Source organism: Lipotes vexillifer, unplaced genomic scaffold (assembly GCF_000442215.2).
Source record: "Lipotes vexillifer unplaced genomic scaffold, Lipotes_vexillifer_v1.1 scaffold1347, whole genome shotgun sequence".
NCBI lineage: Eukaryota > Metazoa > Chordata > Mammalia > Artiodactyla > Lipotidae > Lipotes > Lipotes vexillifer.
This window is the reverse complement of record NW_006796201.1, coordinates 1,153,230-1,171,627: the sequence shown is the minus strand read 5'-3', so window position 1 is coordinate 1,171,627 and position 18,398 is coordinate 1,153,230. Positions and strand designations below refer to the sequence as shown.

Below are 18,398 nucleotides of genomic sequence, written 5' to 3'. Positions count from 1 at the left end.
TGGCAGGCGGATTCTTAAACACTGCGCCACCAGGGAAGTCCCTGAATTTCCTTTTCATTAGAGTTTATTAACTTCGAGTGTATGCTGTAGTGTTGATTATTCTGCATCAGCCTTTCTTGTGCTATGGTATACCTTTCATTCTTCCAACTCAAATGTTTATTTCAGGGATATTTTTGTTTTCTTTGAATGTTTTTCTTTTCATTTCTTGTGGGTTGAGGTATTATATATTGATTATTAAGTTATCTTTTCTGTAAGAGTTTTGCTTTGTTTCTTAAGTGCCAAAAGTTTGCTCTCATTTCCTTCTGTTATGTTGTACTTGAACCTAGTGTTTTGTTTTACCTTTTTGAGGACTTTCCTCTTAAAAAACAAAAACAGCTCCTATAATCTCTTCAAGGATATGGAATACTATTTGTCTGATCTCTTCTGTTTGTTTATTTGTATAAGTCTTTTGTTTGTTTCTTTTAAATTAAAAAAAATTTTTTTTTTTTGGGTGGGGGGTAAGTCTTTTGAAAAGTATGTTCTTCACCTGTCTTGTTTCTTTGCTCTGTTTTACAGTTTCTTCAAATAGATTCCAGGCTGAGTCTTTGAATTTTTGCTTGTCTTTGAATCAACACTTTATTTACTCACATATAAACCATCTTGGGGATGCTTGAGGGTGGGGAAGTGTGTTGGGGTAGTCTGCCATGTTCTGTATCCAGGTTTGGTAATGGTTACCTCTTCTTCTTTGTTATTCTGCTTCTCCAGGATTCTCCTTTAACTCAGTGGTTTGCTTACAGACATTAAAAGTAGCATCTTGAGCTTGGTTCCCTCAGCTCTGTCTCCTTTGCCATTTTCTAATTTCCATATATAAATCTGGGTCTCTAAATGGACAGTCTTCTTTCATGGCTCATCTGTGCTCCAGATTCATCACTTGAGCAAAGGATAACTATGTGTGTTTTGGGACATTCATCAGTCCTAAACATTTTTATTTCTGGATTTATCAGTCCCAAATAGAAACCTGCATTTAGCCTGTCATTTGAGGTACTGAGAATAAGCTATCTGACATATCTCTCTGGACCACTTCTTACGTGAGTGTTTTGTTGAAAATGGATTTTTTTTTTTTTCATATGAGAGGCTAGAAGAAAAGTAAAATATGAGAGGCTAGAATAGGAAAAAAGGGCTCTTAGTTCCACCATCTTTTACTTAGGAGTTTGACAGTTCTGTGCCTTTTGTTTACTGCAAAAATTTTTCATGGTCTTTTCAGTATGTTAAACTGTTTTGAATAGGTACACTATTTTTTATAAAGTAACCCAAAGCATTCATACAGATAATACAGTAAAAACCTGCAATGACTTTTTTTTGTTTTTTTTTTTGCTGTACGCGGACCTCTCACTGTTGTGGCCTCTCCCGTTGCGGAGCACAGGCTCCAGATGCACAGGCTCAGCAGCCATGGCTCACGGGCCCAGCCGCTCCGCGGCATGTGGGATCTTCCCAGACCGGGGCACGAACCCATGTCCCCTGCATCGGCAGGCGGACTCTCAACCACTGCGCCAACAGGGAAGCCCTGGAATGACTATTTTTAATGGTTAGAATATGTATAACAAGTTTAAGAAATACGAAGATCCTACATTATTTGTGTGGAGTATATGTATGTTTACGTACAATCCAATTATTCCAATTACTATAACTAATCATTGTAGTGAGTTACTGTCTTCAATTTAAATTTTAAAAATCTGGTACTTTGTAATTATATAGAATCTTGGGCCTCTGAGGTCATCTGTTAGGCTAGATTAGTAGTTTTCTTTATATAGTTTTCTTTATATAAATAGTAGTTTTCTTTATATAAATCTTGTTTTTATGTGAAAATCTCTATAGATGTGGTTTGTTTTCTTCTGTTTGTTTGGGGGTTTTTTGGCTGCACCAGGCAGCATGTGGGATCTTAGTTCCCCAACCAGGGATTGAACCCGTGCCGCCTGAACTGGAAGCCGAGACTTAACTACTGCACCACCAGGGAAGTCCCAATGTGAGGTTTTTTTCTAAGCTGTTTTTAGGAGCTGGGGTTGATGTTACAATTCCTCAGATAATTGCTGCTTTATCAGTATTCTACCCAAAGAATGACTTTTAAAGTATTAATAGAGGTAGGGATTTTTGATGTTTCTGACTGTGGAAGTTAGTTGACTACTTCATTTACTCATTACCATTTGTGGACAACCTTATTAGGAGTATCTTTATAACAAGCTAAAATAAACTGTTTGGGACTCTTTTTGTGAGGATTTAATATTCAAGTACCCTTCGCATAATTAAGTCTTTATTCTTCCCTTATGTGTGCTCTCCAGGCCAAATAGTGCCCCATTTCCCCAACCATTCTGCGTGATTTTCTGAATCTCTACCATCCATCGTGGATGCACTGTTTTTTAGTGTTCCTCTTAATATGTGGCTCTTAGATGAGAATATGTTACTCTAGCCACAAATCAGATTATTACAAAAGTAGTGTAGAATGAATGCCTTTGATAAAGTTACTTTATTTTTAATAGCCAAGATTTTGCTATCAAATTGTAAGGTGTAGTTGACTTCACTAAAAGGTTGTTGATTTTGCTAGTCTCCCCTGCCCAGTGGGTGTAATGGTTTGAACCTAAGGGAAAATGTATAAGGCTTAATCCTATGGGATCAATGAAATCTTATTGCAGCATCTTTGCAACCCAAGATCATGTTTTTAAAATACCACTTTAGTTTTAAAAGTAAACAGTTCCTCCTGGAGAAGGGTAGCATGGTATCACAGGAGGAATATTTCATTCACTTAGCCGCCATAAAACACACTTTCTGATTCTACCACTTATCCAGCAAATTATGACATTTGTCTTTAGTCTTTGCAATCTTGATTAAAAAAAGAAAACAAAACAAACCCTGTCTATAATAACATGGTATATTATATGTGTTATATGTATATACTTCTTAGGGTAGTTGTGAAGATTGAGTTGTTGTAAAAGCAATTTTAAAATTATAAAATGTTACAGAAATAAATGCTAAGGATAAGGGATATTCATTAAATTTGGTGATCCTAATTAAAACAAAAATTTCTGGGGTTTTTTTGGCCATTGACAGTCTCTTGGAATGTCTTTCCTTTTTTCTTCTTTTTTTTTGCGATACGCGGGCCTCTCACTGCTGTGGCCTCTCCCGTTGCGGAGTGCAGTCTCAGCGGCCATGGCTCAGAGGCCCAGCCGCTCCGTGGCATGTGGGATCTTCCCGGACCGGGGCACGAACCTGTGTCCCCTGCATCGGCAGGCGGACTCTAAACCACTGCGCCACTAGGGAAGCCCTGTCTTTCCATTTTTTAGGTTGGTGTAAGAGTTCCAGTTAAGGGCTTCCCTGGTGGCGCAGTGGTTGAGAGTCCGCCTGCCGATTCAGGGAACACGGGTTCGAGCCCTGGTCTGGGAGGATCCCACATGCCGCGGAGCAGCTAGGCCCGTGAGCCACAACTACTGAGCCTGTGCGTCTGGAGCCTGTGCTCCGCAACAAGAGAGGCCGCGATAGTGAGAGGCCTGCGTACCGTGATGAAGAGTGGCCCCCGCTTGCCACAACTATAGAAAGCCCTCGCACAGAAACGAAGACCCAGCGCAGCAAAAATAAATAAATAAGTTAATAAACTCCTACTCCCAACATCTTCTTTAAAAAAAAAAAAAAGAGTACCAGTTAAGTCAGTATGCTAATTAACCATGATCTGGTTCCCTGACTCCTGCTGGCCTTTTTTCTGTTACTAAAATCCTTTATGTATTGTTTACCTTCTGTCTCAAATGCTCTTCCTTCAGTTCTATCTTTGGTTGTCACCTGAATATTTTAAGTCTCAGTTTACATGTTACATCTTCAGGGATGGCCTCTCTGAGGTATACCCCCCCCCCCACCGTCCTGTCAATATCATATAACCCTGTTTTCTTCATGAGTTAATATTATCAGAAACTGTTTGCCTGTACTTTTCTTCTTCCGTGAAAATGTACTTCATGAGAGCTGTGGAGCACATTGGTCTCCTTTGTTATATTTGCAATACCTTGAATGGTATCTAGCATGTATTCAACAAATGTTTGTTAAGCCAGTTATTCTTGTTCTTTCAAGGGAGAGGTCTGGTTGGTTGGAGCATAGGTGGTAATTCTTAATTTGAATTGGCTCTTTAAGATAATGTCTTCAGTGTTCCAGGGGATAGGAAAAAATAACCTATGATTATATAGATTTTAACTTTAAGATGTCTGAGGCAGTGTAAAGCTTGGTCTTACTTAACTCTCACATGTTCTGGATGGGGAAAACTGAAACTGAAATTAACTTAGCTGGCTGTGACATAATTATGATACACTAGAAAGAGTATAGACTTTGGAGTTGGACTATGAATATCAGACTCCTAACTCATAGACTATTGGATTTTAGGCTCATGGGGTCTGTTTGAAGTGTCCACTTTCTCATCTATAAAATGGGAATAATTTTTGGCAGAGTTGTTAAAGATTAAACCAAGGAAACCCAGTCACATTTTTAGGCCAAAGTAGGTAGTTAAATATTTACTATTATAAAATTTTAATGTGGCATTTAACAAGCAAATGATTACTCTGCACATACATTGTGCTAAATAAGCTCTTTTCCTGACCTAAATGTGAAGTGAACACAACTACATAAATTCTCTTTTCTCATGCAACTTACAGTCGAGTGAGACATAGACAATAAACAGAAATTATCGGGTGGTGGTAAGTACTGTGGAGAAAAGTAAAGCAGGATGAGGGGTGATGGTGGGGCAGTTCATGTTGCTATTTTAGGGATGGTAGTTAGGAAACCTCTGACTGATGAGGTGTCTTTAGAGCAGAAACCTAAAGGAAGTGAGAGAACAAACCGCATGTAGATATCTGGAGTTTACTAGTTAGAGGGAATAGCAAGTACAAACATTGGTAAATTTGAGGAACAGCAAGAAGCTTAGGGCCAGTACTGATATCAGACCAGTTCCTTTAGGGCCTTGCCCTATAGGCTATTACAAAGAGTCACAGTTGTGTTAGATTTCAGGTTATACTTTTTAGGGGTTAAAAACAACAATGGATAGAAAAAGTGATGCTCTCATGAGTCCAGTTATAAAATTGTCACCTTACAACTTAAACATGTCATTTGTGCTGTTGTTTGGTGTTTTTGTTGTAGAGGTTGATCAGAGCACACTGTTACATGGGGCTAATTACTGGTAGTTTTTCTTCTTCTCTCTTTCCTGCTAGTGCCTGTAGGAAACACTTAAAGATATTTAATTATAAAATATTGGCACCTCCATCTCAATAATTCCTAGAACTCTTGTTCCAAAATGAACAATTAATATAATTTGGGATGTTGTCCTAGAGATGAATTTTTTTTTAAAGAGAAAAGTCACTCTTAGCAAACTCATATTTTTGGTCTTTTCAGATTGTGAATCGGCACGGTCCTGAGGCAGACAGGCATTTATTACGCTGCCTATTTTCGCATGTGGATTTCAGTGGCGATGGTAAAAGCAGTGGCAAAGATTTTCATCAGGTATTTGGGGCATACATAGTGTATATATTCACTTAGATCTAATTGTTCCATGAATTGCATTTTGGGCATAGCTGTGTAGCAAACACATATAGGATCCAAAAATAATCTTAGCTGAATGGCTAAAAGGCAGTGGGACTTTTCCTTTTCTTGTCCATCTCTTCTCCTGCCTGAATGCAGACTATTACATCTACTTAGTTCAGGTTTAGAGAGCTGGGAATCAAACCTGCCTGAAGGAAGCAGGACTGTGGGGAAGTCCAGCTTGACAAGTAAGTAAGGCAGAGAGAGGATCTCTTCACCTAGTTTGAGTTTCTATGGTTTGATTCTCAATCTGGGAACCGTTTGTCCTGATATTACTCCTTATAGTTATCTTGTCAGTGGACTTTCTTCTGTAGAGGTTTTGGTTTAACACTTGTTGCTAATAGACTTTGGTAGTTTCAATAGGATTTTTAAAGAGCTGATGTAGAAACAGTGTACAGTATCAGGTTACCCTTTAATGTTCTGAGCAATGCTGCTTCTATTTGTGCAAGAAGATGACTGTTAGTGCTAATGAAAATTCATTTGTTATTTTTAAAGACTCAGTTTCTGATTCAGGAGTGTGCGTCACTGATTACGAAGCCAAATTTTATCTCCACGCTGTCCTATGCCATTGATAATCCATTGCACTATCAGAAGGTTGGTATTCCTTTTATCTTTAGTGGTCCTAAGAATGTGATCTTTTATTAGGTTTCCTAAAAAGGCCTTAATCCTTGGCCTCATAATATCATATTTTAAATAAAAATTTCAGATACTTTCTTTGGAGTTTTTGTAGCTTTCTAACATAGTCAAGGTGGTTTGATAATAATTAGAATCTTAATAAAACCAGATCATATGAAGGCTTAAGCTTGTCAGAACACAGTTCCACAGCTGTTGCTAGCAGCACTACAGAATTGTCACTCCTGTGTAGCACCATAATTGGGTAAACAGATGCTTTTATAAACTTTCTGAAAATTGTATGTTCTTATTTTAAAATAAAGTTTGGTTTGTTTCAGAGTTTAAAGCCTGCACCCCATTTATTTGCCCAGCTGAGTAAAGTTCTCAAGTTAAGCAAAGTACAAGAGGTAAGTGATTTAAGAAAAGAGATGTAGGCAAAATTAGAACTGAAACAGCTATTTGACTCTTTGGTCAATCTAACCCTTCTTGTTTCAGGTAATTTTTGGCCTTGCCCTCTTGAATTCTTCCAGCTCAGATCTCAGAGGTTTTGGTAAGTTTCCCTTTCCCTAAAGATCCTATAGTGAAATTAGAGTCTTTAAAACCTGTGGGCTTGAGCCTCCATAGTTTAGAGAGTAAGATTATTTTCTTTTGGTCTCTTTTATGTATGTATGTATATGTACGTATGGTAAAAACATAAAATTTACCTTCGTAACCATTTTCAAATGTACAATTCAGTAGTGTTAACTGTATTCACATTTTTGTATAATGGATGTCTGGAACTTCTTTGTCTTGCAAAACTGAAACTCTGTACCCATCCAAAAATTCTCCATTCCCTCTCCTCCTCCTGCCCCTGCCCCCCACCACCAAGCCCCTGGCAATTGATCTTTTATTTTTATGCCTACCAGCTAGAGTTGTAAAAACATTAGAGGGTGAAGGGTGAGTTGGTGAATGAGAATGATGATCATCTGTATTTTGATGGTATGTGACTTCTTACCCATTGTGGTGCAAAAATAACTTGTGGTTTTTTATTTATCTCATTTCTAGCTGCCCAGTTTATCAAACAGAAGCTTCCAGATCTTCTGCGTTCTTATATTGACGCAGACGTCAGTGGAAATCAAGAAGGTGGCTTCCAGGATATAGCAATAGAGGTCCTACACCTCCTCCTCTCCCATCTCCTCTTTGGGCAGAAGGGAGCCTTTGGAGTTGGACAGGAACAGATAGACGCTTTTCTTAAGACGCTGCGCAGAGGTAAAAAGGAGTGTCTGTAGCCTACAAAAGATGATTTCTTTGGATGAACACACATTACAAAAGGATTGTAGAATACAAATGAAGGCAGTGATTTACTTTTCTGTTAATTTTGTAATCTTTCAAGGAAGAGAGTATTTTATAATTGAAAATATGAAAATGATAAAAGCCTCATTATAGACAAGGTATAAAATGAAGAGCACGTACCAGCAATATTGTTATCTAAGTACAATCTCATTTCAGACTTGGTATATTTCCACGTGGTCAAATTTTTCCCTTTTAGGGAGACAGAGACTACAGTATTTGTGACCTGCTCTCTTTGGTTTAAAATGTTGATCACTATCATATATCCACTTTACCTCTTGGCTGTTGGCATTGTTATGCTAAGATAACTCCTGGTTCTGTTGTTACCATTCTCCTTCCTCTGGTCCTTTTTTTAGAGATAGTGTTTAAAACAAATCTTTTATAGTGGACTAACCACTATCCATTTTCACTCTTATTATTGTTTACTTCTTAACATTGATATAGTTTAATTTAAACTTCATTAACTTTCTCAGTAATAGGACATTTTGAAATAAAGAGAGATTGATGTACCAGTTATTTCTCATGTCTTCCTTGCATGGGAATTGATAGCCCTTTTGTGAAATTTTAAAGTAATATTTAGGGTGCAATAGATAATGGGATCCTAATAAAAAAATTAAAAATATACTTATGACCATTTTTTGTGACATAAGAACATTCAAATTTTAGAATTGGGGTTGAAGTCATAACTTGGGCTAGGCTAGCTGGATTGGAAAAACTGAATAACTTTGGTTTGAATATGGACTTGCGAAAACTCAGGTTTGAGGGGCTTTTAAAGAGTAAAAGAGGATAGTTTGTTATTAATCAATATAGCAGTTATAATTATCTTTTTCCTTCTTCAGATTTTCCCCAGGAGCGCTGTCCCGTGGTGCTTGCACCACTTTTATACCCTGAAAAACGGGACATTCTAATGGACAGAATCCTGCCTGATTCTGGAGGGGTAGCTAAAACCATGATGGAGAGCTCTTTGGCTGACTTCATGCAAGAAGTGGGCTATGGCTTTTGTGCAAGGTTGGTAGTCAGACATTTTAAACTTCTGATTACTCTTGTGAAAAGCACAATGTGATTCTTTAAAGCAAGTTCCTAAAGATTCCTTAATGTATTATCTTTGCTTCTCAAGAATTTTGCTTCTAAATTTAATCTTCCACATATTAGTTTTGGTGGCAGCTATAAATGTTCTCGTGGCTAAATTTCTCTCTCTCCATCCCCCCTAGTTTCTCAAATTTAAGGATCAGAGGTTTCTAGCCTAGTCGCCATGGTAGGTAGTTTTAGCTTTTGAGAGGGAGGGCATTGAGGCAAGTGTTCATGGAACTTGCATCATTTCCCATCCATCATGTCTAATATGCTCTTCCCTGCCCCCACCCTCAATTTCCTTGCTGTACCATGATTTCTACAGTCTTCCTTTTCTGCCCTTTTCATACCCTGCCTCTCACTTATTTTCCTCACCTGCCAGGGGCATAAAAGGAAATTGTTTCACCCTAATGGTAGCACATAGGACTGTGATACAGTGGATTGTTAACATTTTTCTGAGAATATGTTATTAAGGGCATTAATGTGCTTTGCTTTGACTTTAAGTGTAACATTTAATGTTTTTAAAACTCATACAAACCACATTTCCACTTATGTTTGAAAGTGTATTTCTTGTGTGTGTATAAATGTGCCTGGCATAAAACTTTTGTTGATGCAAAGTGAAAAAGTTAAAATACATTTTCAGGGCTTTGTACATATCAGAATAACCCTTGAGTTATCAGTATTTTAAAGAATAACTTGATTTATACCAAAGATTTATACCGAAGATTGACATAATTTTATGTCTCTTTGTAGATACTACTGTTAACTCATATTTCCTTCTTCCATCGGTATATTAAACGTTTTCTATTTCCTTAAGTAGGTGGATTTTACACTCCTAGCTATGTGAAAGTAACAAGAAATGAAGCTTTACTCTCTATGTTAGTAAAACTCTAGCGACTTCACTTGTGCATTTTATATGAGTGTTTCTTAACCTTGGTATTGAGGGTACCATTTTTCTGAAGTTAAATTTCTGTTTCAGTATTGAAGAATGTCGCAATATAATCATGCAGTTTGGTGTTCGGGAGGTCACAGCTGCCCAGGTTGCAAGGGTTTTGGGAATGATGGCTCGAACTCATTCAGGATTAACAGACGGAATTCCATTACAGGTAGGTGTGGAAATAAACTATTTTACAAAGTGAATTAATGTTCTGCCCTCTTTATTTTATGTATTAAATTACAGTATGATTGTTCTACCAACCAGAGCTGAACACATTGAGTAGTTGGCTTTGTTTAATTCAGATTTTAATTCTACAGAGTATCTCTGCTCCTGGCAGTGGGATCTGGAGTGATGGAAAAGATAAAAGTGATGGAGCACAGGCACACACATGGAATGTAGAAGTCTTGATTGATGTTCTCAAAGAACTGGTGAGTACACATGTAATGTTATATATTTATGATGTTAGTATTATATAGCCCAAAGAAAGAAAATTTTAATGAATAAAGTGCCTAGCTGAATGAGAACTGCAACGTTTTATAATTTCTGACTTCAAAAGTAGTGAAGCGGGCTTCCCTGGTGGCGCAGTGGTTGAGAGTCCGCCTGCCGATGCAGGGGACATGGGTTCGTGCCCTGGTCCTGGAAGATCCCACATGCCGCGGAGCGGCTGGGCCCATGAGCCATGGCCACTGAGCCTGCACGTCCAGAGCCTGTGCTCCACAGCAGGAGAGGCCGCAACAGTGACAGGCCCGCATACCGCAAAAAAAAAAAAAAAAGTAATGAAGGATCCGAGATAATTATGTACTGGAAATAGTATGCAATCAAACTCTAGCTTTGTTCATAATGAATTGTTGCTATGCAATTCTGAGTAACACTGCTTAGGTGGTTTGGTAGGTTGTCAGTGTGTGGTCTTTTGGGGAGGATGAATTTGTTACAAAGTAATGATTGTATGAGGAATTACTGAGGAGAAAGGAAGTCGTCTGAAATTTTTCTGGAAGGTGCAACAAAAACACTGCCAACCTTGTTTATGGGATATTATTATAGGGATAAAAGAAGCCATACTTATCTTACTACTTCCACTTCTGAAATATCCACAAACTAAATAATTGGTCCCCAAATAAACAACGTACCTCTCCTAAAATATTGAACTGTTAAAATAAAATATAAAAAAGTGAAACTTCTAGTTATTAAAAGGGAGTGATGAAATTTAGTCAGTGAGAGAACAGTGGAGTCAAGATCAAGATGTAATGTTTTCAGTCTTGTTCATAAAATGTCAAGGAACAAAATGTAACACTAAAGACTACAAATAAATACTTCCGTAACATTCTTGATAAGGTGTCAGGTCATTTGTCTATTCCTATTTCTCATTTTTAGTTTCCTACGTTTGTAACTTATAAGTAAAATTGAGTAACAGGGAATCATACTGTTCTCTGTGTGACCTTACTACTAACAGTATCAGTGGGTTTTCTTTTTATTTTTCTTAATAGTAGATGGGTTTATGGTGTTCAGACCTACTCTTTAGTAATAGAGGAGAGGAAAAAAGAACACGTGATCATGGCAGAAAACTTAGTGAGTGAAAAGGAAGAAAAGCAAAATAAAACCACAGTTTTAGCACTTAAGGATAACCAGTTACTAATTGGTTTGGTTTTTTTTCTTTTTTAATTTTTAAAAAAGTAATTTATTTTTGTCTTCGTTGCTTCGCACGGGCTTTCTCTAGTTGTGACAAGCAGGGGCTACTCTTTGTTGCGGTGCACAGGTTTCTCACTGCTGTGGCTCTCTTGTTGCAGAGCACGGACTCTAGGCGTGCGGGCTTCAGTAGTTGTGGCGCACGGGCTTAGTTGCTCTGTGGCATGTGGGATTTTCCCGGACCAGGGCTCAAACCCGTGTCCCCTGCATTGGCAGGCGAACTCTTAAACACTGTACCACCAGGGAAGTCCCTACTGATTTGTTTTTTTTTGTTTGTTTGTTTTTTGGGGTTTTTTTTGCGGTACGCAGGCCTCTCACTGTTGTGGCCTCTCCCGTTGCGGAACACAGGCTCCAGACGCGCAGGCTCAGTGGCCATGGCTCACGGGCCCAGCCACTCCGCGGCATGTGGGCTCTTCCTGGACGGGGGCACGAACCCATGTCCCCTGCATCGGCAGGTGGACTCTCAACCACTGTGCCACCAGGGAAGCCCTACTGATTTGTTTTTAACCTGTGGTTGTCTTGCAAATATGAAAACATGCTTTTCCCTCAGTTTCATCTTTGTACTTTATTGCACTATTGAAAAACTCTTTAAAAAATTGCAGACAAGGACAGTTTTCCATGTTATCTGAACCTATGTTTTGATTTCAGAGAGTGCAAAGGCTATAAATTGAACGCCTTCACTGTGGATTTGAATAGTTGAATTAGTAATCTCTTTTCTTTCTTCTTCCTTTTTCTCGTATATTTGAGTTTCTGTACAATTTTTTGTAGAAAGGGAACAGAGAACAATTTCAGATACACATTGGGTTAATAATTTTTCTGATTTACTTCCAAGGATGGGAGGAGGAAACCATAGGGGCGCACCTGTGGATTTACCAAACTTAACTCTCTCTAGGATAATGCTGTTTAATAGTATATTTATGGTTTTATTCTGTCACAGCCAATCCTTGAAACAAATTTTAGAAAGAAAAAAGTTACCTCTGAATGCCATTGTTGTCTTAGAGTGAGTACCCCAACTGACATTTATTCTTTGTACCATATACAAAGCAAGCATTAAAGTCTTTATGGATTGAAAGGTGTCAACTTAGAGCAAAACTAAATTGGACATAATGCTTTGGTTGGAGATTTAATTATGAAGTGTGCACAGCCTTTTCTTCTTTCAAGCACAAAATATTCTTCTGTTTTTTCTTTCCCCCTTTTCTTTTTGGCCACGCTGTGCAGCATGCCGGGTTTTAGTTCCCCGACCAGGGATCGAACTTGTGCCCCCGGCATCGGGAGCGCAGGGTCTTAACCACTGGACCGCCCGGGAAGTCCCAAGCACAAAATATTCTTATTGCTTGGTGCAGAGTGTTTGGTAAATTATCTTCTCTAAATGTGTTTCCTTTGCTTTGTGTTTCTTTAAGGAATCTCATACTGCTTTTATGAATACCTTTTCATAAAACATTTTTGAATGGAATTTTTAGTCATTTTGACATAAAGAATCTAGAGTACTTTTCCTGTTGCATACATTGGGATGCTTTTAGGGGAGATCTTTAGTTAATTAAGATTTTTTTTAAAAATAAATTTATTTATTTATTTTTGGCTGCATTGAGTCTTCATTGCTGCGCACGGGCTTTCTCTAGTTGCGGTGAGCAGGGGCTACTCTTCGTTGCGGTGCACGGGCTTCTCATTGCGGTGTCTTCTCTTGTTGTGGAGCACAGGCTCTAGGAGCGCGGGCTTCTGTAGTTGTGGCTCGTGGGCTCTAGAGCACAGGCTCAGTAGTTGTGGCGCACGGGCTTAGTTGCTCCGTGGCATGTGGGATCCTCCCGGACCAGGGATCAAACCCCCGTGTCCCCTGCATTGGCCGGAGGATTCTTAACCACTGCACCACCTGGGAAGTCCTTGTTAATTAAGATTGATATTTGGGATAATTGATTTATCTTTGCAGCTTTGTTCCAAGGTAGTGGAATCTTACTGTAAAGACGAGGCACTAAGTGAAGCGTTATCTGTTTGCCATATTGGGATGGGAGTGTTCATTGGACTAAAGTAGGGGAAGAGATTTCCCCTTTATGTACTCACGTATTCACAAGTATGTTGTGAACTGAAAGGTAACTTGGAGTAGCTTGCTGGTAGAGCCAGTTTATTTTGAATATTAAGAATTTACCTTTCCAAGTCTCTCTGGAAATGCCAGAAAGATTTAGATGATTTTGAGTCTATAATTAGACCATCTTGATTGAACTTCAGATTTAATATGGCTCTTTGGATAAAGCAATCAAAATATATACACTTTTGTTCATTAAACTTTTTTTTGGCTGCGTTGGTTCTTCGTTGCTGTGCGTGGGCTTTCTCTAGTTTCAGAGAGTGGGGGCTACTCTTTGTTGTGGTGCGTGGGCTTCTCATTCGCGGTGGCTTCTCTTATTGCGGAGCACAGGCTCTAGCCGCGCAGGCTTCAGTAGTTGCTGCACGTGGGCTCAGTAGTTGCGGTGTGCGGGCTTTAGTAGTTGTGGCTCGTGGGCTCAGTAATTGTGGTGTATGGGCTTAGTTGCTCCACAGCATGTGGGATCTTCCTGGACCAGAGATCGAACCTGTGTCACCTGCATTGGTAGGCGGGTTCTTAACCACTGCACCACCAGGGAAGTCCCTTTTCATTAAACTTTGAAATGCTTTTCTTTTTTAGAACCCAAGTTTGAATTTCAAGGAAGTAACTTATGAGCTGGACCATCCTGGATTTCAAATTCGTGACAGTAAAGGACTTCATAATGTAGTGTATGGCATTCAAAGGGGTCTGGGTATGGAAGTGTTCCCTGTAGACCTCATATACAGACCTTGGAAACATGCAGAAGGCCAGGTAAGTGAATGTTGTTTAGCTATAGAAGAGGCAAAGAATCATGGCTTAGATAGTGCCATCTATCCATTGATTAAAATATTCTTTTAATGTAGAATTTGTTTTGCGTTGCTCAGAAAAGCAGAGAGTCTGATAAATTTTGAAGGAACGTTATTATAGTTTAGTACCAGTCAGACTCAGCTGAAGTGTAGCAATCAAACTGTTTTCCCAATAGTTTAATGATGTTTGTCTCCAGGGTCACCTCACCATGCACCTTTCATTTGTCTGACTTGTCTGTGGTTTTGAAATATTGCATAATTAAGATTTTAAAGGGAAATTTCATTCTGATGAATGAGAATTAAGATTAAGATTGAGATTAGCCTAGTGAAAATATTTCACATTTTTATAACATTCACAGTCATTTGTGGTAGTAAGGACTTTTTTCTCTTGTTCCAGCTCTCATTCATTCAGCATTCCCTTATAAATCCAGAGATCTTCTGTTTTGCCGACTACCCATGTCATACTGTTGCCACTGATATTCTGAAAGCACCACCAGAGGATGACAATCGAGAAATTGCCACATGGTAAACACTCTTCATCTAGCTTTTCTTGAAAGGGTCACTTATACTTTTTTGAATTATAAGATTAATAGTGAGCCAACTATGTAGTTGAAAGGTTTAAACGAAACTATTTTTAGTAAGCCTACTTACCCTAAATTTTTATATAGTAGGGTGTTGGTGGGTGAAAATCTATATTTAGTCTCCTTATCACTAGATACATCTTTCCTCTTGTAATGTCTGCCATTGTATATTTTCTGTAACAATCAAATGTTAGAAGGACGTTTTTACTTCTCCCTTAATGTTAAATCCCTTTCTTCTCTCTGTAGATTTGCTTGCTTGCTTTCTTTTTTAAGTGGCTCAAAATGGCCAGTGGATGAAATCTAAAACTTTAAGCTGAATTATATATTTTCTCTGAGTTTCAATTCAAAATTTCTGCTGGAGAATCTGACTGGCTCAGTTGGTTTCTTATGGAACTAACTCTTCTCTGGGGATGTGAGATAAGGATGGTAAAAGTACTTCCATCACTGTTATATTACACCCACAGCTATGCAGAGGGGGCATGGACTGGATTGGTCCCCAAAGATATCTGCTTTATAATGTTTCTTCCATTTTTTCCAACCATACTCCCCTGGGGCACATCTTATAAACAAAGGATGGTAAACTTCCTGTAAAGGGCTTTACAGGCCAGATGGTCTCTGTAGCAACTACTTAACTCTTTAATTATAACACAGTGTAAATATGGGTTTGGCTTTGTTCCAACAAAACAGTATTTACAAAAATAGGCAGTGGGTGAGATTTGGCTTGTGGATGTAGTTTGCTGATCCCTGTTCTGAAAGACTGACCGAAGCAGTGGTTTATTCTGAAGTGTGTCCTTTCCCCAGGTGCTAGCCAACATTGGATGTACAGGATAGTTTTTTTTTTTCTCCTGTTAAGTCTAATGTGTACGGCAGTTTGTCTTCATTTTATTTTAACAGATAAAGGCCTTTTTCCATTTTATAAAATTGAAATGTCATATACATTTAATAATTCCTTAATGTAGCTATATATTCAGGTTTCCCTAATTGTCTCAAGAATGCTTTTTAACAGTTTGTATGATTGAGAGTCCAAATAAGGTCCACATAGTTTCTTCTATGCTGTAAGTCTTTCTTCTCCCTTTTTTTTTTTTTTTTCTTAAATATAATTCTTGGCCATCGATTTAATGGAGAAGTAGGATCAGTTATCCTATAGTCTACCCTGTGGTATGGGGTATCTCTTTCCTCATGGTGTTTAATTTGATCCGTATCCCCATAGTTTTCATGGACTAAGGGTAGCAAAACCTTGAGGCTTGATTGAAATCAATCACATTTAGCTTCTTGGGGCAAGAATAATTCATAGGGGGCATCGTGCACCTAAGTAAAAACTTGGTGTTACTGAAGTAAGTGTTTGGGCTTTTTTTTTTTTTTTTTAATTGAAGTATAGTTGATTTACAGTATTCTGTCAGGCTGTATTTTTATGTAGAATTTTTCCTGTGTGTAATTATATCTATTATATTTGTGTTGGATTTTTGACTGTTTCTAAACTGCTATTTGTTTTTATTTTGCACTCTAATCACAAAAGTTTTTGATGGTAACTCTGGTAAGGCGGTCCATGGTTATGCACATGGTCAGTCGTGTCTGCTGTCCTTCATCACGTATTCTCTTAATTTGGACTGCCTTTGAAATTAGTTTGAAAGCATACCAGCATTATATATTTGAGATGAACAGCACCAATTTAAATATTTTTCAAATACTAAAAGATGACAACTTGGTTTTGTCTTGATAGCTGGTATCACTTATTTGGAAAATGAATTTTGTGTACTTAGATTTTCATTGATAGAGTATCTTACTTCCATTCTTGTTAGGAAGAGCTTGGATTTGATTGAATCTCTGCTGAGGCTCGCAGAGGTAGGGCAATATGAGCAAGTCAAACAACTCTTCAGCTTCCCTATCAAACACTGTCCAGACATGCTGGTATTGGCCTTACTACAAATCAACACCTCTTGGCACACCTTGCGCCATGAACTCATCTCCACTCTGATGCCAATTTTCCTTGGAAACCACCCTAACTCAGCTATAATTTTGCACTATGCATGGCATGGGCAGGTAAGATATGACCATTTCTTTGTCTTAATAAACTGACATTCTTTTTTTTTTTTAATTTTTATTGGGATTGTGTTAGTTTCAGGTGTATAGCAAAGTGAATCTGTTATTACATATACATGCATCCCCTGTTTTTCAGATTCATTTTCCATATAGGCCATTACAGAGTATTGAGTAGAGTTTCCTGTGCTATACATTAGTTATCTGTTTTATATATAGTAGTGTGTATATGTGAATCCCAGTCTTCCAGTTTATCTCCCCCCACCCCATAATGGACATTCTTTTTTTTAATTTGGCTGTGCCGGGTTTAAGTTGTGGCACGTGGGATCTTTAGTTGTGACATGCACGGTCTTAGTTGTGGCATTGGGGTATGTAGTTCCCTGACCAGGGATCAAACCCAGGCCCCCTGCACTGGGAGCATGGAGTCCTAACCATTGGACCACCAGGGAAGTCCCGACATTTCTTTTTTTATTAATTTTTATTGGAGTATAGCTGCTTTACAATGTTGTGTTAGTTTCTGTTGTGAAGCAAAGTCAATCAGTTATATGTATACATATATCCACTTTTTTATTTTTTATTTTTGAAAATTTATTTTAATTTTTGGCTGCACTGGGTCTTCGTTGCTGCACATGGACTTTCTCTAGTTGTGGTGAGAGGTGGCTACTCTTCATTGCGGTGCGTTGGCTTCTCATTGCTGTGGCTTCTCTTCCTGCGGAGCACGGGCTCTAGGTGCGTGGGCTTCATTAGTTGCAGCACGTGGGCTCAGTAGTTGTGGCTCACGGGCTCCAGAGCACAGGCTCAGTAGTTGTGGCACACAGGCTTAGTTGCTCCGCGGCATGTGGGATCTTCCTGGACCAGGGCTTGAACCCGTGTCCCCTCAGGCGGATTCTCAACCACTGCGCCACAAGGGAAGCCCTATCCACTCTTTTTTAGATTTCCTTCCCATTTAGGTCACCACAGAGCATTGAGTAGAGTTTTTGTACAGTAGGTTCTCATTAGTTATCTGTTTTATACTAGTAGTGTGTATATGTTAATCCCAATCTCCCAGTTCATCCCAGCCCACCCTCCCCTTCCCCCCTTGGTAACTGCAAGTTTGTTTTCTATATCTGTGATTCTATTTCTGCATAATTGACATTCTTTTGATGATGTTCACCTAGAGAAATTGTCAATCTTGGAATTTTGACACTGAAAAAGTCACACTTCTATAAAACTTATTTTATCTTTTAGCATCATGTGGGCATTAAAGTATAAAAGTTGAAAGAGCAAGGAGGCAAGACAATTAAAAAAAATCAGTATTATGAAAGGTCTGTATTGCTAGTGTACCAGTAGTATCCTTTCGATAGCAGTAAAGAGCTTAATCATTTATCATAGAGCCAGAAGGTTCTCATTTCACTTTTTAACAGTAAATGGAAGAAGATCATAAAACAGTTTGAGGGCTTCCCTGGTGGTGCAGTGGTTGAGAGTCTGCCTGCCGATGCAGGTGACACGGGTTCGTGCCCCGGTCCGGGAAGATGGTCCAGGAAGATCCCACGTGCTGCGGAGCGGCTGGGCCCGTGAGCTATGGCCGCTGAGCCTACGCGTCCGGAGCCTGTGCTCCGCAGCAGGAGAGGCCGCAGCGGTGAGAGGCCCGCATACTGCAAAAAACAAAAACAAAAAGTTCAATTGACATAATTTTGTTTTATCCAGATCCAGCATTTAAATTTTATTTTGGT

At 38.8% G+C, this 18,398-nt stretch overlaps 1 protein-coding gene across 2 annotated transcripts in view; it reads left to right on the top strand.

The window, feature by feature from the left end:
• CNOT1 (CCR4-NOT transcription complex subunit 1) overlaps positions 1–18,398 on the top strand; it is a 101,607-nt gene that overhangs the window by 38,108 nt on the left and 45,101 nt on the right. For both annotated transcript variants that reach the window (XM_007468322.1, XM_007468321.1), the window contains exons 3-13: positions 5,395–5,502; positions 6,076–6,174; positions 6,531–6,599; positions 6,688–6,742; positions 7,237–7,440; positions 8,361–8,529; positions 9,569–9,695; positions 9,844–9,954; positions 13,863–14,033; positions 14,466–14,593; positions 16,449–16,689. In XM_007468322.1, the coding sequence (XP_007468384.1) occupies positions 5,395–5,502; positions 6,076–6,174; positions 6,531–6,599; positions 6,688–6,742; positions 7,237–7,440; positions 8,361–8,529; positions 9,569–9,695; positions 9,844–9,954; positions 13,863–14,033; positions 14,466–14,593; positions 16,449–16,689 (1,482 nt within the window). The remainder of the gene's footprint in view (positions 1–5,394; positions 5,503–6,075; positions 6,175–6,530; positions 6,600–6,687; positions 6,743–7,236; positions 7,441–8,360; positions 8,530–9,568; positions 9,696–9,843; positions 9,955–13,862; positions 14,034–14,465; positions 14,594–16,448; positions 16,690–18,398) is intronic.